Genomic DNA, 25,476 nt, shown 5'->3' with positions numbered 1-25,476 from the left:
AATTTTATCATGTCACTTTATTGAAAATTTCGATGAACAATTTTTACAAAAAAATGCCTATAACTTGAAGCATAACACTGTGGAGCACGATTTTGCTTCAAGCATCAACATACCGCTATTTACTTAAATAAGGGATGCTGAATCCATTGCCGTTTTCAAAAATATCATAGCACGTCTAGTTTTAATGATATTGGCTGTTGAAAATGCATAATTTGACTATTTCATCCAACTTGCATGCAAGTTTGCCAGCTTGTATTGCAATATATTTGCTCAATTTGCCACAGAACTCAAACTTACTTACTTATTAACAAAGTTCATAGTATTTTTGATGCTCAATAGTTATTTTTTGATGGTATAGAAAAATGTTGTATTTTGCCATATAAGAAAAACGAAGAATTTTTTATGGAGATTGAAAGCATGTTAAAAAAAAAATCAATTTAATCTAAATTTCATCGTAAAATTTCAACCAAATTACATCTGAAATGAAAGTTAAAGTCCTTCTATGCATACTTGGAGGATTGGATCACAAAACAATTTGATAAATCATGCATTAAATTTCATGTGAACATCAATAAAACCAGCGTTTTATACAACTTTGGCGACCTGTAGCTAGTAATTGTGACGTGCTGGAACATTTCTGAAAACTCATTGAGACACGCAAAAATGTCGTTTTTTGTTACGCTGTGTCATCGTTGATGGGAGAAGCTCAAACGCAAAGGAGCGTGAGTGATATTTTGGTCCGCTCTGAGTTAAGTATTGTCAAACATTTTACAGTTTTCAAGCCCTCCAACGGTATTTTTAGGTAATTTTTCACCCAAAAAAAAAAAAAATAAAAAAAATCATAGTAAAATTGGCCATTGGTAAAGGGGCGGATAAAATACGGTTCGCCAAGAGCGCCATGAGACCACGCAACGGCTCAGAAGACACGATACTTACACATATACATGTATAAGTGGTCAATTAGCAATGAAAGCTTTTAGTTAATAACTGTAAAAATGTTTTTACAAACACTTAGTTGAGGTGCAGGCAGTTGGTACGTGACGGCATAAAGAAAAAGAAGATCAACACTCTTTAAAGGGGATGTCCATTAACCCACGTGGACATTTTCTTAGGATTGCAGAACCCCCCCGCCCCCTTAGTAAGATTTATATGGACCGTGGTCACTGGCCAGACTGGCTGTGGAAACTTTATAATAGTCATACTTAGAACTCTGCCACAATACCACCTACATAGAAAGGATTTTGTGAGATTCGTGACTCGGAATGCTGTAAAAGTTGCGAAAATCTGTAAAATTCTGGACACAATTCGCACTTAATTCTGAGAAGTGTCCAGAATTTTACACAAATAGAATTCCCTCAGGATCGCGAAGTCATGAAATCCTAAGGAATGCTGTCCAGGGATTCATTTTAACCTTGGTCGGGTTTTAAAAATATCATATTGAATTTGACGAAAATCCTGTACAATTCTATGGAATCCAGTTGAACATTTTGTTAGAATCTTGCCCATGTTATCCGTGGAAATTGTGTCCACAATTCATGGCAAATCCTGGCCAAGATTTTGTGAAAAGTCTGTTAATTAGTTTATAATCCTGTCAATAGAACTGCGTTTCTTACTCCCAAGAGTTGGTAAAATTAGTTTATTCAGAATTCTGGGACAATACAGTTCTTTGATTCAGTGAAATTATGTTAGCCTTTCAGCAATGACTTTTGTTTAGACTTCATTCATCGAATGTTGGTAGGAGTCTTGTAATCCGAACAACATTAATCTGTCAAATTTGATGTTTTCTCATGTTGAACCTAAAATTAATCTTCTGAATCTGCAGCACTATTTTACCGTTATTAAAACACCAATCGGCAGTGTCTAAAACATAGCTGCATAATATCCAAGACACGTGCTAGTGTGCATGTGAATTAAAGTCCATTTGTTTAAGTTAAAGCTAATGATTCTGAGCACCATAACAGTTCTTCTTACAAATAAGGGACCATAACTTTTCTTTTCTGCATATTTGATTCTATTCACTTCCATAAACATGTGTATTTTGACTATTTAAATATTTTAGAAGAACATTGTTACCATCAATTTTGAAATATTCGAAAAAAACGATATTTTGAGGTGTTATTACCCGACCAGAACCACATAACAAGATTATAACAAATTCCTATCAACAGCAGTTAAAAATAACAGAACTTGATAAAATTTTGCTATTAAGATGGCTTTGTTCTCAACTTGTTATATTTTAAGTAACACATTTATAACAACATTTGTTATATTTCTGACATCGCATTTATAAGTTTGTTGCAAATAACATCCGATGCCATAAACAGTAACATAGTTTGCAATAATTTTGTTATTTTGTAACATCCTTGCAATACATTCTGTAATAATTTTGATATAATTGTAACAGGGTTTGTTATATTTTAGTTTAATTTGGTGCAATTTTTGTTAGAATTTTTGTTATTTTAACTACTAATGGTACATGTTTTGTAACAATTGGTGATATAAAAAAATCATATCAGAGGAACACATTCTGTTTTAATCTTGTTTCTTCCGTCTGGTCGGGTATTATGTGAAATTTCTTTGTATTTTGGTAGGGTGCCCGAGCAAAGTCCAACGTCAAAATGAAAGCAAATCGAAAACATTTTCTGGTTTCAGCATCAAGTTGATTTAATAATTTGATATCAATATGTCATTGATATATACGATATCATATTGTGTTTTCGTTCTGCTATCATTTTATATTTTTGTAATGTTTACATTGTATATAATTATAAATTTATTCGTGTTACATGTAGAAATACTGAGAATATAAAAATTAAGCAGACTCGTTTCAATATCAATCGAAAATATGTACATCTCAATGAGTTCTCAATTTGCCCTCCAAGATAGCAGAAACAGTTTGCAATTTGTTGTAACTGATAGCAAAAAAAATAATTTAATTAATTTACAACTTTGTTGAGGACGCCATATTTGAAAACAATCAAATGAAAAAGTTGATATTTGCAGCGCCATCTGTGGCGGATCTCCAAACTGAACAGATAAACTAGTCGAATCTCCAAACTAAGGCATTTGCTGGAAATTTAAAATGGCAGTACAACAACATCGTAGTAGTTTTTCTATCGTGATGTTGCCATGACTATGTCAATTCCATATTCAGCACAATGAGAGGAGACGGGCCTCGTACAGTGGGATACACGTCTCTCAATTGCAACACAATGATTAGTAACTTTGGTATATCTGCGAAACTTTGCTTACAATGTAAAGATAATAGGGGTTTTCACTAAACAGCGTAAAGCGCTGCGTAAGTCATGCTAAAGTGAGTATTTTAAATGTTTCATTACAATGCGTCAATAACCAATGAAACGTTTCAGGATGATGACATTCAACGATCTTTCAATCTAAGGAAGCTGAGAATTCTTCGGAAATATAACAAACGTCAATATTGGGAATCCAAACGAACGAAATCGTGTTACTGAGAACAAAAGAATCTACAAAAATGAATAAAAATATTCGACTACAAGTTACAAGGGCTAACAGTAAATTCAAATATAGAATATACTGTACAAAACCCATCGCCATTACTATCGATATGTGGTTGTACCGGATGTTTAAAGCTCATATTTGGTTTTATGATGTGTTCCAAAAAGTTTGGGACATTAAAGAATGTCTTACATCGGATAATATTTTTAAACAAGTCTACAAATAAAAGGAACTTGGATATACACTTGAATTGGCCAGAAAGAGTTATCATATTTGAGACGGGGAGTGGGTTGTGTTTGGTGTAACACGTTCGATTGACGACAAACGGTACTGCAGAATTTGAAATCGGTATCGGACTAAATTTAATTTTTATTATAAGCTACACACCAAACAACACACTTAGAACACAAATCACACTGCTGGGGAATTAGGAAGATAACTTGTGGGTAAGTTTGCCTTATCGTTAACTGGTTTAAACTCGCTGTCGATTCGGAACCAGCTCCAGATGCTCCCACGAAAGTCCTAGAAACAAATATACATATATTGGTGTTTTTCGATGGGTCCATAGATGGACTCATAGATTGCCTTAGGTTAAATATTTACCTTCAATAATAATGTAGGAACGGCTGAATTGTACCGGAGATTCTAGATCGTACATAAAAACTTATAAAACAAAGTTATTTTTGAGAATATAGCTGACGTTTTCAGTGGGTGACTAGATTAAAAATCTCTCATTTGACGTCCAATAGAATCGGAGGAGGAATATTTTATGTGAAATGTTTCTTTGCCCAAATTACGCATAATTTCACTTCACGCAGCTTTTAGTGAATACCCCTAATCTTACAATTTTATTTTTTTAATACTGTGCAATTTTCTTGAAATTACCGTTTTGTCTCAAATTCCGAACAGACTCATATTCCGAACACTCGGTTTTTGTATTACGATTTGGTAATTCAATTTTAACGTCTTCCAATCTATTTTATACTGCTCCAGAAGTGATGATTCTCTGGTTCAAGACCAGTAGAATTAGCTCAGATACATTTATTTACGAAATCTTTTGATTACGATTTATTTGTGCTGTTCGGAATTTGAATCAAGGTGTTCGGAATATGGAACAGAATGAACACAGTGTTGGGCATTTGAGTCAAAATGTTGTTCCATACATTTATGTATAAACAATACTAAACAAGCTAAAATAAGCAACTTCATCGGCACACACAACAGCTAACAGTTATACTCTGCGAAGAAATTGAAATTTTCACAAATATCAACTAATTTTTGCCTGTTAGATGCATTGAAGTAACTGTTGGCCTTGAGCGTTCGGAATATGAGTCAAAACGGTATTCGTTGGTTATTTTTAAATTTACGAATGAGTCAAAAAATGTACAAGTTGATACCTATTCCCACAACATCTTTGGAGGGGCTTTTACAAACTTGTGAAGAGGATGTCCGGAAGCAAAAGTTAACTTTTGTTTTTGCAAAAGAGTAACTTTTTTCACTGACTTACTTTTGTTTGATAAATGATTATGTAAAAATTGATTGTCTACTAAAAAATGGATCACAACAAAAAGTTGGACAGGCCTAGTCTACAGCGTAAACTAGACCCGTAACCCAGCCGAGATATTAAGTCGCGATTCAAGCTACACTCTATCAACTGTGAAAATATAGAGAAACTACACCCCAATTTGAATTTCAGTACAAAATACCGAATGCGATTTATCTTAATCAAATAAATAAACTAAATTTCTTGTCAAACCAGGTTTTGCCACGACATCACGAGTTACCGACGGCTCCAACGCTGCTCTATACGCGCACTCTGCCGATAAAGACTGGGAAAATGATGCCTCTGTCACTGCAGCTGGATGCAACGCCACTCAGGTTAACGATATTGCCTATCAACTAATAAATGGAGATGTTGGAAAGCACTTTAAGGTGAGACCTGTTCTTTCTTCTAGTAAATATCATAAGCAACTTTAAATGTACATAAACATGTGCTCTGCAGGTAATCTTCGGAGGTGGACGCAAAAATTTTATTCCAAACACCGAAACCGATGAAAGCGGCGCTCGTGGTTTGCGTACCGACGGCAAAGACCTTATCAAAGAGTGGAAAGAATCCAAAACCGGAAACGCAGTCTACATCACCACCAATGTAAGTAGCTATGATTTATGGCTCACAATGGCATTTTTTTTTTCCAAATGTATGCACAAACGATGTGGTTGCTTATCGCGTTTCTATCTCGGAATAGCAGCAGCAATGCACCATATAGCTACTAAATCAATGCAATTATTTTCATGGCATTTCAAAGCCGCACACAATGGATATAAACTTCACCGACTGCATTGAAACCGGCGGACGTTTAGTGTCAGATAGAGGAAAAAAAGACGTTCAGAACTGTCTCCGGTGACTGCGGTGGATATGCTTGACTGAGGAGGAACAAGAATCGTTTACTGGTGCATGCACGACTGAAGTCGGAACGCTGCGCTCCGGACGGGTAAACATTTCAATGGCAAAATTACTTTCAATCAATCAATCAAGGAATGCACAACAAGCGACCGTGTAGGGATGTGCTATGGTGGTACAGAATGTCGGTTTTCAACAGGCATATTTCATGACGAATAAAATACACATATTTATAGTGAAGTGCCACAAAATTTTGCTTTATCAGAAAAATTGGAGGCCTTACCTCCAAATGATACCTAAGGATGTAACAAACAAACTATTGAGAAATCATGTATAAAGGTCATGATCATGTATTCAGGTCAGGGGGCCCAGATAGCCGTAGCGGTAAACGCGCAGCTATTCAGCATGACCATGCTGAGGGTCGTGGGTTCGAATCCCGCTGGTCGAGGATCTTTTGGTAAAGGAAATTTTCTCGATTCCCAGGGCATAGAGTATCTTCGTACCTGCCACACGATGTACACATGCAAAAATGGTCAATCGGCAATGAAAGCTCTCAGTTAATAACTGTGGAAGTGCTCATAAGAACACTAATCTGAGAAGCAGGCTTTGTCCCAGTTGGGACGTAACGCCAGAAAGAAGAAGAAGTATAAAGGTCATTTCGTTGGATTTTTGAAAAAAGTCCAATTTCGATCATTACTTTTAAATGCATTCCTTTGTTTATAACAACAAAAGTATGTATAAGACTGAAGGTTTCAAATAAAGAGCTTTTGGTTTATGTGGGACTTTTAGTAGAGTTTCGGAATCATTAGTATCAATCTTTCATTTTTGATAGTATGAATAAAAAATATCTCAAACTTTTTTGCAATCCACTATAGATGACAAGCAGGCTTCGTTCTTCGGCGAAGAGGCCTGGGTTATCCGCAAACACAGATTTTTGACATCTCTGAGGTAAGTAAGTGATATTCTGTGAATCTGTAAAAATATTGTATAATATTGGCCCTAAAATGCTGACTCGAGGAACAACAGCTCCAACAGCCTTTCAGACTTGGAGTTCTGATGATTAATCTGAAGTATACGATTTGATAGCTGCCTTTGGATTATTCTAACAATATATGTTGGAAAATTGAAATTTGAATCAAATTGAAGAAACGAAACCTTTTCAAAAAGTTTACTGACAGAGGGAAGCAAGTTGATTGAACAAAAGCTAGAAGTTTCTGCAGGATTTTTTGTCTGGTTGTGAAGTTGGTACAACCTAAGCAAGCGTGAACTGAAAAATGAGGACTGTTGGAGATTCCGCCTGGGGAATTCCGGGAATCAAAAACGTTGCTGTTTATCTGCTCCGCAATTCGTTTACGCGAAGGACCATTCTAAAAATGAGACTTATAGTTGCCCCCACAATTTACGCATACAAACTTTTTGGCATCTTCCTTCCCTGAACAGACGTCATTAGCGTGAGAAGGACCTCTGCAAATCATGCATTTAGCATTCATGCGGCAATATTTTGTATCATGTGCTAACTTTTGGCACCGACGGCACTGAATGGGGTTTTGGAAATTACCTCCAGGTTTCAGGAAATGTTCCCATGTCCTATCGCAGTCATGCTTTTTCTGAAGCTTCTATATTGTTCAGATCACTTTTGCGCCTTAGCCTGGGTTAGAGGCTGCTTCGATACAATGTTCGGAAAATGTGTCTTAAGCATCGTACTTATTTCGATGCTATTATCACTAGACTGAAAGCCGAAAAATCCCCCGGTGCTATTATCAACACTAACTATTTCGCCCTTGGAAAAAAGCGCTCACTGATACTAAAAATACTTTATTTTCAATTTGTTGGGTTAGGGGGATGACGTCAGTAGCGAACAGCACCCAATACAGTACAACGACTAAAAATGCAGAAATCATGGTCCAATCAAGATAGCTTATTAGAAGGAAAGAATAGTTATTTAAGCAACAAGTTGCAAAATGATGATTTTTTCAGCACGAGTTGTACATTTATCCAACGAGGCTCACCGAGTTGGATAAATACAACGAGTGCTGAAAAAATCTAGCTTTGCAACGAGTTGCATACAACATTTTTTGCTATTACGAAAAATTCCGTTTAAGCGGGATCATTTCTAAAAGCACAAACAAACATTTCAACAGAAACCACGTGGGCATACATCCATGTGTAGTATCATTTCAGTATTTTTCAATCGCGTAGGCTGCGACATATGTAGTAGTATCTACGAATGTCACAAATTTTCTAGTTCACATCATACAGACCCATATTCCCTATTGGAGGACAGAACATGTAAGACGGGAGCGTACAGTAGCAGGTTCTTCTGCCACTTCCATGAATGCTGGACGATCCGTTCCTATACCAGTAGTGGAAGATCGGACAATCATTAGAATATGCAGTTCGCGAAAATGGAATTTTCTCGGTATCCATGGAAGATACCATGCTTCGGAAGTAAAGCGCATTAAAAAGCATCCGGATGCGAATCGAATGCACCACTTCCGAAGTTCATTATCTCGCATAGATTCTGAGAAAAATCCAACTTCGGCGAGAAACCGATTCTAACTTTTTATCGCGCCGACAATATCACCAGTCTTGCATTTGGATTGCACATCAGATATGCATTATGTCAGTGACATAAGTTAGTAACCAAGTGATGTTTTTCCATACAAAATGCCCAAGTTTGGGGTGCTGTATCTCAGCTTCTGGTAGTCCAAATTGGCTGAAATTTGGATGACGAACTACAAATAACTTGAAATTTTGCCTGTAAGGGAATTATTACATTTCAGTCATTTTACATAGAGTTTCAGAGGGTTGTTCAAAGACAAAAGTAAGTAACCGAGAGACTTTTTAAATTAATTCGAAAACGGTAAGTCGATGAAAGTTGGTGGGTTCTGCATATTTGTTTGATTTTTGAAATTGAACAACTTTGTGGAACAGGCATTTTGTATGGAAAAACAACATTTGGTTACTAACTTATGTCACTGACTGTAGAATCAGATACTAAGGCAAAATATGCTGGGATGTTGGGCTGACGCCTTCCAAAAAGTACTGAAAAGTGCTACTTTTCAGCACCGAAACCAGTGCTGAAAAGTAGCACTTTTCAGCATTGTTTTTTTTAGTAGGAAAAGTAGGCCGTTATGTTGTGCATTTCATCAATGAAAAGTTGATTGATTTGCAACGGAATAGCAAAAAGCTATTTTAGAGAGCACTGTTTGCGTAGATCTTGTCGATCATGACATCAAGCATGTAAGAAAAATAAGAAGAATGAACTTACAGAACGATATGGTTACGCGCTATTTTGTTTGTTTTGTCCAATATTTATTCATCTTTTGAGATTGCCAAAGGAAAATTTATTCAAAAAATTATATAAAAAACATGTTATGTTTGACATGCAATTAATCGGGCGAAAACAAGTATTACATAATCATGCCTTTATGAGGTGAACAAGTCGATATCATCATATATCGGATCATCCCTACAAAACTGGCTAGCGCATATAGCACAATGGTGTACGACGATTGCCAAATGGATTGAAGAGTTTTGCTTTATAATCTGCGCCACACATTGCTTTCTGAGAACGAACAGTTATAAAATTGTATTTAAAGTTGTATTTTATGTCCTCGAAGAAATTCTATTTCAATTTTGCATAAATCGTTAAATTATGTTGATATAAATGTGAACAGTGTTTTATTTCTAGATGGATTGATGTCATAAAAGTCAACATAACATATACGTGTTACAAAACTTTTTGAGAAAATTATAGGTTTTGAAACAACTTTTCAGTAATAATAGTATTTTGATCATACACTTCAATCTCAGGACGCAATATGCGCATCACATTCTTTTCTAGGATTGTAGGCAATTGAGTTTTGCAAACGAAAGTGAATGATCGACGGAACGTATTTTGCATTCATGATTTTGATTATTATTATTTATCTTTATTGGGGAGATTTTCAGCCCTTGGCTGGTTCATCTCCGCGATTTTGATTACAGAAGCAATAATGTGCTGTCGGAAGTTCAGTGCTGATTCACACTGAAATATCTATGCGAATATTTTTTTGCATCTCCTATGAGATACTGTCGCTCACAGACCTTATATCACAATTTCTCGCCTGTCTTTCATCTTACGGGGTTGATTTTACCAAAAATTGTGTCTTAATGAAGGTTTGGCTGTACCACAAGAAACATTCTTAATATTTCAACTCATTAAATTTATATTGAAGAACCGTAAACGTTTTAGTTTTTGGGAGCAATAAAATGTGATAACTATTTATTTATTTTGTTTTGTTTTTGATCATTTGTTTAAAGTATGTGTAATGCAATTTTTGATGTTTATGATTTTATACCAGTCAGGAAAATAAACACCAGCAAAGAGTTATCTAAATATGTAATATTACTTTCATTTGTTTCGTATCAAAAGCTTCCTTTTGGTCTCCTCTGATACTTTTGGGATTGTATACCGTATTTGACAAACCGCCCGAAACACCGAAAGAATTTGATTTATCGTTTGAAGCGTTCCGTGTAAAATGGCTGATATAAATCATTCACGTCAATTGCATTCCTCGGTGTGTATTTTTTTTACCTTCGCCTACGTTTTCTGTCGTTTCGCATTCGCTTGTGGTGCGGTGCGAATGTGAAACGATCCAAAGAATACCAATCGCTTGGGTTATTCTTTCCTTCGTTTGAGTTATTGAAACAAAGCACAGCGAGTTCTAGCGATTGGTCTTGTGTGCAGTCGAATTGTTTCTTGCTGAAGTGGATCTACATCTAAGCAAGAAACATATTTTGCTAGGCAAAATTTAAGATTACATAATTGTATCAATTTTCATACAAAATCAACAACATGTTGCAATTTGTTTAAATCTTGGATAAAAAATATATCAATAAGTTCTTGAACTTGTCAGAAAATATCTGTTAGTTAACCCGTATAGGCCTGAGTTAAAGGAAAAACAAAATTAAACTCTCATCGCTCAGCGAATACTTAACGGTTTTCAGTTAGTTTTTGTCATTATACTCGTACACATATCTAGTTTCTAAAAGGGACCAAAATATCTCGGGAATGTTCCTGTGGCCGGAGTTATTTCGGTGGATCACTAGGTCAGGTCGGGTGAAAAAGGTTCTGACAAGGGAAGGTCACGATGGTGTTACACAGGGTTTTCAACCGGACTATTTTTGTTAGATTCTACATGTCGAAATATGGAAAACCCCAGAGCCTTTTGGTGATGGACCAGCGGTGTAGCCAGTAGGGGCTCTGAAACGTCTATTTTGTACGAATATAATATTATTGAGTCAATTGAAAATTTGTCAAAAAGATTTTGCTCAGTGTGGACGTACCGTCTTTGATTCAAAGAAGGGAAATTAGGGACCGTCCATATATGACGTAGCTTTTTAGGGGGGAAGGGGGAGTTCACGATTTTGCTACGAACCATGTATTAGGTATGGGAAAATAGGCTACCGTAAAATCGGGTGTAATTGATCAGAAGGGTGAAATTGATCATCGTACTACATTTTATTTATTCGTAATGGAGCACAAATATCAATGTAAGTTGCAGTAAATGAACATTGCTTGTCGTAACTGTTGTCGAATTGTATGTTATGAAGTTTTTTGCGTTAAAGAATGTTTATTACTATGAAAATAACGTAAAATTTCAAAATCATGCACGGTGCAGTATTGTCAAACAGCTATGAACTTCTATTTATAAGCAAGGATTTGAACATGGTATAAACCTGAAAGTTTGTGAGGATGCTTGAGATATATCCCCAAACCAGATTTCATCAACAAAACTCGTACCAATTAGCCCATATGGTTGAAATAATTGAATTTCTGTTAGATATCATTGAATTCCTTAGGAAATTGCATACATTTAGGCGTTTTCCGCGTAATTCTTGAAATTATATAAATAACGAATAGTTATTATTAATATAAATATTGCATTGTTAAGAATTTTACAAGCATATTCGGATTCAGGGAGCTCAAATTTATCATATAGAGTTGTTTTGGAAACTAACAATAATGGCATTGACAAGTGATCAATTTCACCCCGAAATGAGATCCTCTGATTTTTTATTTTAAAGGGATTTGTTAACACTAAAATGTCATTTGTTAGAAAATTTCGGTACATAAGTCGATGAGGCTCACCTTCGTACTTGTTTTCCTGCATTTAGTTGTTAGGCATTGTTACCATTATAGAAAACAGACTAGAAAAACCGCGCAAAATGATCAATTTCACCCGAAATTACGGTACGATGGGGGAGGGGGGTGTCAAAAATTGGCCGAAAAATGCTACGTCATTTATGTACTCTACCTTATGGAAATAATAAGAGCAATAATGACATTAATTAGTAAATTAATATGTCTCGAATGAACAGCTTATTTATACAAGAAGGAAAATTTTCTGATTAAGACATTAGCAGCACTAATTCCAATAATTTTGTGGACATTATAACTATAAAGAACAGCCTTCAATTTAAAGAAGGGATAATCTCTGATGAAAAATTTGTGTAGAACCAAACCCAAAGAAGGAGCAGCAGGTCATGTACAGCGCCGTTCTTGTTATTGATATTACGCCCTTACACAAATTATTTGCTTAGTGCTCAGGGAGCACTTCCACAGCTATTTACCAAAAGATTGCTTTAGCCAATTTGCATTCTCAAAGTGGCCATTTTGCATTCTCATTTGTGCACGATACACGATTATGCTTCATGGCCAAGAATGTGAAGAAAACGGAAAGATTTTGGATCGGCTAGGAAACGAAGTAAGATATCTTCAGCATGGCTTTGCTCATTCGTAGAAGTTGCCAGAAAGTTAGTGAAAGCCCTTCACATCATCATCATTCTGATCGTTTAATCAAGTTTCGTCCTGAAAATTGACCTCAAAGGATTTACAACTATGAGATGACTGTAAGCCAACCGTATTTGGTAGGACACACTTTTAATCTTTTATTCCCTTCATAATTATCAAAAAAGTAACAAAACGAATTTGTTTTGGGAATTATGCCTGTCATCCATTATGCCTAACGTCTATTATGCCAAACATCTATTATACCAAACGTCCATTATGCCTATCGTATTCATGCCTAACGCCGTGCATCCCTTTTAGATGAGAACTTGGCCGGTAGAGGTGCTTTTTTTGACTTGCACTATTTGAACCATGAGGGATAGGAATGCAAAATTTGTAACATATGATATCTCTAGATCCTGATGTTTTAGAAGATTGGTGTCTTCGGAAGACTTGTTCAGTATCACAAGGGCTAATATTATTTGAGGCAAATGTTTCGAGATTTCGCCATCGGGCGGCGCTGGTGAGCATTGATTTTTTTTGTTTAGCGGATAACTCAGTGCCTCACTACTTAGAAAGATGACGTCTTCGACAAAGTTGTTCAGTAGCAGGGTCACTGTAATTGAAATAACTTGTTTTTGAGAATATGATTGCAAAACATTCACAGATAAAAAATATTGATAAAATACGATGCAAACATGACGAAAAGATATCTAAGATGTTTTATAAGTATGATAAACCCACTTCAATGTACGACTATACCAAAGAATTGAAGAGCTATGAGAAGAAATCTGTAAAACCAGCATTTATCGTCGAGTTTCTTAAATTTTTATGTTTTTTTTTTTTCAAATTGTGTTCAAAGTCTTATCCCCCTTGCCATGAAGTCTATTCAGCTTCCCCAAAGGTGTACTGAAACAGCGATTATTTTAAACCTTCACAAATAGTTAAATTTCAGTGTGACATTCCACGATCAATACATTTCGTTGTTCAATACAGGCAGTTTTTGGTGTCACAATCCCGGTATTTCCGCGATCCAATAACTCTCTTCAATGCACGGAATCCCCAAGTAAACTTGTTTGATGTTTGAGCGATGCTGTATTTAGAAAGAATAAACACATCTTAATGAGGAAAGAGTACACACGGCATCGTAAACGTCAAAAAGGTAGACTTGCTACATCATTTTACTATGGTTCTTCACCGTATCGAAAAATTGAAAATTTTGTAGAAAAATCAAATGGATTCCGGAAAATACGAGTGAAGTGTATTAAGAAGAAGGAAGGTTGAAATTCCTCTTATATAACAATAGAGGTTAAAGTACATGCGTGACACTTTGCACAGAAGAATTTTAAATGTTGTAAATTTTCTCTAGTTTCAACATACAAATTGATTGATATATTAAACAAAAACTAAACTAACAATTTCTAAAAGTGTATACTGTGATAAATGATAAGTAATAATATGTTCCCTAACACACTTTAGTAATATCAGCGACATTGAATGTAATATTTCATAAATCATATATTTCCGTATTGACCCAATCTCACCCCCTAGACCCATCGACCCCCATCGATGGTATACACGGAATGGTGCTCATCAAGTAGAGGTGGGTCAGCTGCCTGTAGATTCTCGGTGGTCTGGTGAAAAAGTTTCTTTTTAACTACCTTAGAGATAGACGGAAGCACATGAATCGGTCGGAAGTCATTTGATTGAATTAAATTTGCTACTTTCGGTAACGATGGCTTTTTCACATATCCGAAAACGCACATGACGCTATGATGGTACTAAAAAGATTGAAAAAGAACGGTAGTTGAAAAGACACAGCATTTTTTTAAGATTTGGGGATGTGGTCCGAACCAGTCCCATTTGATGATATCTCGTAGATCCCATGTTAAACACCAGTCGAACCGTCGGCGAGTGGGTAAAAAAAAGGTATTTTCATAAATGTTATTATAAAAAATCGCATATCTGATCCGAGAATTAAAAACTGCTCTATTATTCGAAATTGATTATAAAATGTTGTGTTCGGTGCTATTTCCCAAACAACAAATGAAATGCTGAGTTGCCTTAATTAATGCATCAGATAAAACGGATACACATTATATCCTAACGTTAGACAAAAACGAAACAAAATAAATACGTAATAAAGATAAGCCCTTGATTCGCGATCCACCAAGCATGAACGGAATAAAATACAACCCACCGCGCGTTCGTCACTTCCCCTTCCATCATCATGATTCATAATTTAATTTCCATTCCATTTCATTTTGGTCCCCTACCCAACAAATGCCGCTTTCCCTCCCTGCTTGCTGGAAAATGTTCGAACCGTTCCGAAATGTAGGCTTTAAACATGGGAAACACGGCCAGCTTTAAAGCATTCTGGTCGGTGATATTCGAAAGGAGAACCCTCCTCTTGAAATGTTCGCTCGACTGGAAGAACCCTGCTGCTTATATTTGCCGCTGCCCCGTGTCGCTTGTAGGCATGAAAATGACTGATGCAGAAAGATAATGAGGATGTTGTTATTACTTCTCCTGTGCCTTTCTTTTCCGCATTACGAACATCCTTCCGGTTTTTGTTTGCTAATAGGCACCGTAATTCGGGGTGTAGTTGATCACTCCTGAAGCCATGTGTATCAACTGTGAAGAGAACTACAAATTCATCTTTATCATTAAAATTTCTGTGACGTGACATTATTTGGTAACTATTCTCAACTCTCTTTTTTTATTCTTCTTCTCTTCTACTTCTTGGCTTTACTGGGACAGAGCCTGCTTCTCAGCTTAGTGTTCAATGAGCACTTCCACAGTTATTAACTGAGAGTTTTCTTTGCCAAAGTTGCCATTTTTGCATTCGTATACTTATCGTGTGGCAGATACGATACTCTATGCCAGGAAAGTCAAGTAAATTTCCATTAAGAAAAGATGCTGGACCGACTGGGAATCCCAGACACCTTCAAATGAAATTGTTTGATGAATTGTTGAGAAGTTCTTCAATTATTCAATCGATTATTACTTAGATCATTCAAATAAAAATAATAGAATGTACCTAGATTGAACCTAGAACGTCGAGAACACCAGCCACTAACTTTTGTTCGTTTTAATTCCTCTGTTACCTAGTTTCATTTTAAACATTACTTTCATTTCTTATATCTGGGTGTGCTGGGTTAGGAAAAATATTTTAGAAATTAATATGAAAGTGTTATTTTAATTTGTAAAATATTTTTTCAATGCATAGGTATTACCAGTACTAAAGGCCACTACTACTTGCCCAGCTAAGCGTAAAATGTGGTGTGTTCAATGATTAATAAAATTTAATGCTAAAAAAATCAACAAGAGCTTCATGTCTTGATTCAGATTTAGTGACTTAAAATTGATATTAGCATATCCTTTTATTTTTGGAAACCTATCACAGTAACTGATCAACTTTACCTCGGAATCAAGGATTTTAATATCATTTTAAAAACTTATTTATACAACTTTGTGTCCGACTATTGATAATATACTTCAAAATATCATACCAGTACAAGTTTTATAAATAATTACATTATTCAATATACAACCTAAGGCTGAAATCCTCTATTATAAAGAAAATCAAAATAAAAAATCAATATACATCCTACCAGATTTTTATAGAATAAAATCACTCAAAAGCGATCAACTTCACCCCATTTGACGGCATTTTCTTTCTAACGTATTTTCTACAGAGCGAACTGGGTGCGCTGAATACAACCAACATCGACTATCTGATGGGGCTGTTCAGTTACGATAGGCTGCCGTATGCCGCTGACATGGGCGAAGAACCGAACAAGGAGACTCCCCCCTTGGTGAGGATGGTTCACTATTCGTTGGAGATGTTGCAGAAAAAGGAGCACTCGGGTGGTTTCTTGCTTTTCGTGGAGGACGGTAACATTCAGGAGGCGCACAAGGAGAACAAACCGATCAAGGCATTCGAGCAGGTCAAACACTATGCTAATGCTTTCAATATGGCCCACATGATGGTGTCGGAAGCGAACACGTTGCTCATTTCGATGAATGATGTCGGAAGTACGCTGTCCATTCCAGGATACCCGGTGAGTAGCTTGTTCTGCATATTCGATACTTCTTCAATTTATTTTTTTTAATTTTTTTGTTTAGGTTTACATCAACAAAATATCTATAGTCCCAATGATATTAAAAATATAAAAAATAACATAGTATAGGGTCGGTGTTCCCTTAGTAAACAGTCCCCTATAGTTGCACTAGTGGCTTTTTACGACCGTTTCGCTAGTAATCGTAGCAAAATATTTTTTGACATGAAGGTCAGTAGCATATAGGGTAGATGTACCAATAGTGGAGGTACTAAGCACGATTGAACTTCATTTAACCGCCTAAATTCAAGAAGCGCAATTAATGTTCATGTTAATGTTGTAACGGGAAGCAATAACCATTGACTTAATGAGAAAAATTATTTCATCGCAGTAATCCACGGCATGTCAGTTAAAAATAATACCTCCACTATTGGTACACTGTTCCTTTAGTTGCGGTATATTTTTAATTTGTGTTCCTATAGTTACGGTATCCGTTGTTTATGGGATCCTCCACTATAGGAACACTTTACCGCAACTATTGGTACAAGTAAGAACAGTTTTAGCAATTTTAGTGATATTTCATCAGTTTTGAAGGAATTTGAACGCTTTTTTCAACTATTCCGTGTATTTCAAGCCAATACGTCGATTGGCAGTGTCGGTTCGGTGGCTGATATAACAAAATCAGTGAAAACGGCACTACCGCAACTATAGGAACACCCACAACTAAGGGAACACTTACCCTAAGTACCATTGATACAAAACTCGATTTTGTTAAAAAAAAATGCTTTGCTTAAAATTTTAGCTCTCTTACACCTATAGTTAACCTAATGTTCCTATAGTAGCACTACTAAGAGAAACTATTTTCTATTAAACAAAATAGTTGATAAATTAAGAACTTTTTTACATCAATCGAAAGCAACACTTTAGAGGAAAAATATATAAGATTTGTAAAAATACGGTTTTGATTTGTGTTTTGCCTACTCAGTGAGGCTAGTGCTACTATAAGAACAAAAATTAGGAATAGTGGTACTATAGGCACATGTGTTCCTATAGTGGCACAAGCGATAATAAATACAAAATCATGAGTTTTCGTATGTTTAATATTTTTTCACAAAGCCAATATAAAAAGCTTTCAGATAATGTAAAAATAATGCCGCTGGCTTTATTTTTCAATTTTATATGAATATTTGTTCTTAGATATGCGGCTATTGGTACATCGACCCTATAAAAAACGAACGTGGCAAAACATTAAGTATAAAAAAGGTCAAGATCGTGAAACATTTCAACTTAAAATATGTCGTCAGTTCCTCCGGCCAGCGAAAAAACTAAAACAAATCGGCGAAGCATATTTCGTGTCAGATGAACATCAAAGATCAATGCCACTTGATTAAAAATACGTTGCAGGTCATGAACAGCATTACTCAATCCGTAATTGGTACGACGAAATGAAGCCTCAGCATCAAGCTATTCCGCAGTGGACGAGGTTTAACGTTGGGATGTATTTGTTGCAGGATAGCTTCGCAATCGATACTCCCGTTCAGAGTATCAGAGTATCGACAACGGTTAAAGTTCTGCAAACGTCACTTCGAATTCGCAAAGGTTGAAAGATGATTAGTTAGCAGCGGCTCTCGTAATTCTGGAGGCGTAAAATGTAGTTTCCGAAGGGCAAAACGAAGAAATCTTTGTTGAACTGGTTCGACTTGCCTGCATCCGTTGTTGTAGTTCGGACTCCAGACCGCAGACCCATATAACAGCTTAGCTACAGCGTTCAACGATGTGATCTCACTATAGTTGTTAACTTCACGCTTGCTTTCTTTCTAATACACGGGAAACATTTCGGCTGTTTTCCAAAAAGTCGGCAATGTACTGCTGGTAGGCGAAAGCTGAAATATCCCGAAAAGCGGCTCCAATTAGCTGCCGATTCACAAATGCAACTGGAACACCTTCTGGTCACGGTTTGAACGAAAGTTTGAACTGTGATGTGCTTTCGAGATTGTTTCTTGAGTAAGATTATACTGCTAAGCATTTGATTAGCCAACGGTACATTGTTGGCCGCGGTATTGATTAAATCGACGGGAAGCCGTTCGTTTACGTACACACTTGCAAATTTATTTGAGAATAGTTTGTAGATGTCCTCTAGATTAAACCCTGTAATACCGTTGAGTGTCCAAGACGATGGCAAACCAACTTCCCGCTGCTCGTTTACGTAATTCCAGAAAGATTTGGGATGCAATTTTAGTAAGCGTTGTATTTCGCTCTGATGGCGTTGACAACAGAAACGACTCACACACTCATATTCATAATTGAGTCTAACGCAGTAGCATTTTGATGACCATGTGCGAATTTTGGTAACCTTTCTGAGCGCTGCTTTCTTCTTCCTTTTTAGCAAAAGTATATCGTTAGTCATCCACGGAACACGTGAGTCGGTTCCAATGACTTTTTTTTTTTGGGAACGTGCCTTTCAATGACATATGCCAGGATGTGAGAGAAGTTTAGTGCTACGTTATTGACTCGGTTCTGCCCCACGTTCGCCAAATAAATGCATACTTGATCCGCCCACCTATCTCGCTGCGCTCCACGCCTTCTTGTACCAAACGGATCCGAAGCGTATACCATCTTTGCAGGGTTGCTGTCCGACATTCTTGTAACATGCCCTGTCCATCGTATCCTTCCAGCTTTGCCCACTTTCTGGATACTGGGTTCGCCGTAGAGTTGGGCTAGTTCGTGGTTCATCCTTCGCCGCCACGCACCATTTTCCTGCACACCCCCGAAGATCGTCCTAAGCACCCGACGTTCGAAGACTCCAAGTGCTTGCAAGTCCTCCTCGAGCATCGTCCAGGTTTCATGCCCGTAGAGGACTACCGGCTCATAAGGCCGTTTTGTACATAGTAAATTTGGTGCAGGTGTGAATCTTTTTTGACCGCAGCTTCTTGTGGCGGCCATAGTAAGCCCAACTTTCACTGATAATGCGCCTCCGTATTTCTCGGCTTACGTTAGTTTCAGCCATTACCAAGGATCCAAGGCAGACGAACTCGTCGACCACCTCGAATGTATCCCCGTAAATCACAACACTGCTTCCTAGGCGAGCCCTATCGCGCTCGACCCCACCATCTAGCATGTACTATCTTGGTCAAATTCACCAACAGTCCAACTTTTGCTGCATCGCGTTTCAGGTGGGTGTACAGGTCTGCCACGTTTTCAAATGTTCGGCCGAAAATTTCCATATCATCCGCGAAGCAATAAAATTGACAGGAGCTCGAGAGAACCATACCCCGGCTGTTGAGCCCGGCTCTCCGCATAACACCTTCTAGCGCAATATTGAACAACAAGCACGAGAGTCTATCATCTTGTCGTCGTCCCCGGTGGGATCCAAATGAACTGGAGTGTTCGCCTGAAACCTTCACACAATTTTGCACACCTTCCATTATCGCTGTTATCAGTCTCGTGAGCTTCCCGGGAAAGCTGTTCTCGTCCATTATTTTCCATAGCTCTACGCAATCAATACTATCGTGGGCCACCTTGAAATCGATGAAAAGGTGATACGTTGGGACCTGGTATTCACGAATTTTTTGTAGGATTTGCCGTACAGTAAAGATCTGGTCCGTTGTCGATCGGCCGTCAACGAAGCCGGCTTGATAACTTCCCACGAACTCGTTTACTGCAGGTGACAGACGACGGAAGATTATCTGGGATAATACTTTGTAAGCCGCATTTAGAATGGTGATCGCTCGAAGTTCTCACAATCTAACTTGTCGCCTTTCTTGTAGATGGGGCATATTACCCCTTCCTTCCACTCCTCCGGTAGCTTTTCTGTTTCCCAGATTGTGCCTATCAGCCGGTGCAGACAAAAGGCCAGCCTCTCCGGGCCCATCTTTATGAGTTCAGCTCCGATACCATCCTTACCAGCAGCTTTATTGTTCTTGAGCTGGTGAATGGCATCCTTAACCTCCCTCCACGTGGGGGCTGGTTGGTTTACAACTCCCGCAGTACTGACGAAGGCATTGCGTCCGTTGTCTCATCCTTTATTACCTATGCTCTTAGCACCAGGTGTTGGTCGAAGTACTGCTTCCACCTTTCGATCACCTCACGCTCGTCCGTCAAAATGCTCCCATCCTTATCCCTGCACATCTAGGCTCGCGGCACGAAGCCGTTTCGGGATGCGTTGAGCTTCTGTTACAACTTACGCGTTTCTTGAGACAGGCGCAGCTGTTCCATCATCTCGCACTCCGTCTCCTCCAGGCAGCGTTTTTTCTCCCGAAAGAGGCGGATCTGCTGTTGCCGTTTCCGTCTAAACGTTCCACGTTCTGCCGGGTCCCTTGCTGCAGCATGACTGCTCGCGCTGCATTCTTCTCCTTCAGGATCTGCCGTCCCACGTACCCGACGTTGCTCTCAGCTGCATCGTTGATGGATGCTTTCACTGTTCTCCAGCAGGGACTTCATCCAGCTCACCCTCTTCCGGTTATGCAGCCTCGAGGTACTGCGCGTATGCCGCTGCAACATCCGGTTGCTTTAGCCGCTCAACTTGGGCGGCCGTTGGTACCTACGTTGTTAACTACGGAGAATTTTGGATGCAGTTTGACCATCACCAGATAGTGGTCAGAGTCGATGTTAGTGCCACGATAGGTCCTGACGTCGATAATGTCGGAGAAGTGCCGTCCATCAATCAGAACGTGGTCGATTTGTGATTCTGTCTGCTGTGGTGATCTCAAGCTGTATCGGTATAGAAGGCTGTGCTGGAAGTAGGTGATACGAATGGCCATATTCTTGGAGGCGGCGAAATCAATTAGTCGTAATCCGTTTTTGTTCGTCAGCCGGTGGACACTAAACTTTCCAATAGTCAATGTGAACTCCTCCTCCTGGCCAGCCTGAGCGTTTAGATCTCCTATGATGATTTTGGCGTCGTGGCTTGGGCAGCTGTCATACTTGCATTCGAGCGTCTTTGTCATCATCAGTGTTTCTGGAGTGAGGACTATGCACGTATATAATTCTGAAGTTGAAGAAGCGGCCTTTGAGCCTAAACTTACACATTCTCTCATTGATCGGCCACCACCCGATGACGCGCCTCTGCATATCACCAATCACTATAAAAGTGTATCCCAGGTCGTGTGTGTTGCCGCAGCTCTGGTAGATGGTATGGTTACCTCTAAACGTTTGCACCATTGATCCCTTCCAACACACTTCTTGTAACGTTACGATGCCGAATCCGCGGTCCTTCAGCCCACTGACGAGTATGCGTGTGCTCCCGATGAAGTTGAGAAATTTACAGTTCCACGTACCGAGCTCCCAGTCGCTAGTCCCTTTACGTCGCTGTAGTCTTCGCCGATTGTCCCGGTTCGTATTCTCTCGTTGATTATTCGTTGCTTGATGTTTTTACAGCAGGCTTGCAGGGCCTGAAATCTAGATTTCCGGAGGAACATTTCCGCTAAATGTCCGGAGGACCATCGTACGCAGTTTAGCTTAGGATGCTTCTCTAGCACTCGGACGATGATCAGCCGCCCCAGACGATGTTGTGAGCCGCTCCAACATGGAGTGCAGACGCTACAGGTTTGCAGAAGCAGAAGCTAAAGCAACCCCTCCCCCTTCCCTGTCAGCATACGACCAGAGTTCTCACCGGGGTTGGTTACGTGATCTCCGCTAAGGTTACTCGTACCCCGGCCAGTACTGCGAGGAGATAGGGTCTATTTTATTCCTGCAGGTACGCGAGGTAGCGATGGTACGCCATGCCCCCATTTATCGTGCCAAATATGAGACAATCTGTTATCCTTTAAAAAGCTGTCTCAAGCCGGCATCGCTGTGTTATTTTCTGGTTGAGGTGCTGATTTCAAGCTCAATAATGAAGTGATTGATGAACTGAAAATAAAAAAGTTATTCAAAATATTATTTTTTGGGTCCATCCTAAGTATAAATCATCAACCCTAAGTTAGATCAAAAGTGCCTTCGACAAAGTTGTTCAAAATAACATTTTCTAAAAGTTTGCAGAAGAGCGCAGTCACAAATCTCATCAAACAAAAAAGTTTGAGTCAAAATTTTAACTTAAATAAGGGCCACCCTATTCAACTTTTTTCTTGAAAGATGCAAAACTCAATTACGAATAACTTCTCTGAAGACATTGAACGTCTAAAATCGACGAGAACAGAGAAAACACTATTTTTCCGTCTAAATTGTGTAAACTTAACTCGACTGATGATTACGTAAATATCAAAATATACAACAACATATTTTTTTTTGTAAATTTCAATGATAGCCGAATTTTGTTTCGGTTGCCCTTCATGTGCAATAAAAAATAGCTTAAATTAAAATGGATTTTTAATTATGTGCGATTAAAATTTCATGATTTCAAAGTTTTTCAAAAAATGAATTTTAATATTTTTAACTGTCAAGCAGGATACAATAGTTACAATGTCTTTTGTTCTCATACTACCAACAGCTCAGTCCTAACATACATGCACCAAATGATAGTTGTAATTCTGTCTGAGAGCCTCACATCCACATAAATTATAAAGAAAGCCAACAAAGCCACTATGGCTGTAAAAGCTCGAAATGCCAACGGAACCACAAAGCAATAACCATATTTCTTTCATTTTCCTTGCAGGCACGTGACACGGACATACTGACCGAGGCCGGTACAAGTGACAAGGATTCCAAACCATACCTTAGTCTTGCTTACGCTACGGGGCCTTCATACGACTCGTATTACCAACCAAACGAGGGCCGCGTTAATCCGCTTGCCGTGCTGCAAGGCACTCCGACGCAGAAGGAGCAGACATGCAGCGCTGCCGTTCCAATGAGCGAGGGTGTCAACGGTGGCGAAGACGCTTCCGTCTATGCTACCGGGCCATGGGCGTTCATGTTTTCCGGTGGATACGAGCAAAACTTCATTGCCCATGCCATCTCGTTTGCCTCTTGTATCACGGACGTGTGTGGAGGCGCATCGAGCGTGGTGGTTTCTAGCGCGGCCTTGCTTTTGGCGTTGATGGTGCGAGTTTTTGCCTAATGAAAGGATGGTACGAAAAGACCACAACTACAAAGTCCACTAGATGAAACGAAAGTTGACTCCACTTAATTAGGTAGTATTTTTTAAATTATTGGGATTGTAACTCTACAAGCATCTGATTCCACTCCACTTACTATTTAGGTACTATTATTCATGTGAAATAAAGGAGAAGCTACAAATAAAATATGTTGCAAATTACCACTCACTTTCTTCAAATCTGATTTAACTATCATGCTTTAAAAACAATCACGACACAAATTTCTGCACTCAAACATTTTTGGGAAAAAAATAGAATAGAGATTATTATCAAAGACCTGTTCCCTGCGGCTCGAAACTACTCAGGAATCAGGTATCAGGAGGCTGGCTCTAGAGACACGTTTCCCGCCAATTGGGAGATTTGTGTCATCGCTATATTTGAGACTATTTCATCATCTACTGGAAAGGATGGGAAAGGAAATGAAAGGGAAAGGGAAGAAAAATAGCTGAGGTCTATAGTAGAGATGGTCGGGTCTCGGGTTTTCAAACCCGCCGGGTTCGGGTTTGAAAATTTGAAATTTTTCGGGTTCGGCTTCGGGTCGGGTTTGAAGGCTACAAAATTATCGGGTACGAGTCGGGTTCGGGCTTACAAAAAGTCGGGTTTGATGAGAATTTTGAACAGAGTAACAACCTAAAGGCTTCCCTATGCATCAGAAACGATGAATTTACCATCTTTTCAAACTCGGGTTTTATTCGGTTTTTTCTAACAATTTTTTTACGGGTTTCGGGTCGGGTTCGGGTTTACACTGCAAAAATTTTTCGGGTTCGGGTCGGTTCCGGGTTTGCTTTTTAATTATTGTCTCGGGTTCGGGTCGGGTTCGGTTTTGAAGAAATAAAATTAGTCGGGTACGGGTCGGGTTCGGGTTTGCAAAATGTGAAACCCGACCATCTAGCTCTTAACCACAACGGGCAAAGAATATCAGAATGCCCTGACGGTTCAGGCTTCTGATATCAGTATCATTTAATAAATATTAACCAATTAATAAAGCCAAACTAGGAAGGCGTTCTTTTCCCAAGGTTTTTTTATTCAAGAACTTTTACTATCTACAATTAACTGCCACTTGATTTTGTTTACTTTTGTCTCATCACTGTTTGCCGAACAACCCAACTATACGAACAATGGGTTACATGCATGCCCTGATTCGATACTTGCCACATAGTAACGCACTTGAATAAAAGGAAAATGTTGTATAATTATTTAGAATTTTGTTCATAACTTCTACTTCCAATAGTTTTGAACATTTTATCTGCATTTGTAATCTAGTAACCATTGCCTGATATTACCAACCAAACGATTAAATTAAAAAGTAATAACAATAAGCTGCTTCAGTTAGACGTCATTTTCTTACAGTGAAAGTTATTTTGGTGATAGTGCCGCCGAGTCCACCACAAGTTTTAGTTTAATATAATGTGTGAAAGTTATCATATTTGAGAAGCGTTAGCGATAAAAATGTGAATAGAAATGTAGTTCAACAACTGGAAAACACGGCAGTAGTGGTATATGGTGTAAATATGCATTTTTCCACGCAAACAAAGACTGTCCGGGAAACCATCCAAGTGTCTCTAATTCCGGACATCATACTAAAGCCTTATTATTTCTTAATGTTAGTGAATATTTGGAATGTAATACTGGAGAAACTTGACGATATTATCAAAAGAAGTGTTTTAAGTGTTCAGAATGCCTTTTATGCAAGAAAAGCTTCAAATTATTGCTTTAGTTTGAACCACAAGC

General features: G+C 38.3%; 1 protein-coding gene and 1 long non-coding RNA gene across 2 annotated transcripts in view; one reads left to right on the top strand and one right to left on the bottom strand.

Moving 5' to 3' along the window:
• Positions 1 to 23,906, top strand: part of LOC5566102 (membrane-bound alkaline phosphatase) — a 39,019-nt gene extending 15,113 nt beyond the window's left edge. The window contains exons 4-7 of the mRNA XM_001650419.2: positions 5,237 to 5,409; positions 5,480 to 5,626; positions 16,352 to 16,717; positions 23,307 to 23,906. Coding sequence (XP_001650469.2) covers positions 5,237 to 5,409; positions 5,480 to 5,626; positions 16,352 to 16,717; positions 23,307 to 23,708 — 1,088 coding nt within the window. The 3' untranslated portion in view covers positions 23,709 to 23,906. The remainder of the gene's footprint in view (positions 1 to 5,236; positions 5,410 to 5,479; positions 5,627 to 16,351; positions 16,718 to 23,306) is intronic.
• LOC110676243 lies at positions 3,823 to 4,329 on the bottom strand. The gene is made up of 2 exons (XR_002500201.1): positions 4,081 to 4,329; positions 3,823 to 3,999 (listed from the first exon to the last, which is right to left on the bottom strand). It is a non-coding gene; the product is annotated as an uncharacterized LOC110676243 (long non-coding RNA).
• Positions 23,907 to 25,476: the final 1,570 nt, after the last annotated feature.

Source organism: Aedes aegypti, chromosome 2, assembly GCF_002204515.2.
Source record: "Aedes aegypti strain LVP_AGWG chromosome 2, AaegL5.0 Primary Assembly, whole genome shotgun sequence".
In the NCBI taxonomy this organism is placed as follows: domain Eukaryota; kingdom Metazoa; phylum Arthropoda; class Insecta; order Diptera; family Culicidae; genus Aedes; species Aedes aegypti.
Note: the sequence above shows the minus strand (reverse complement) of the source record. Positions and strands in the feature narration are given on the sequence as shown.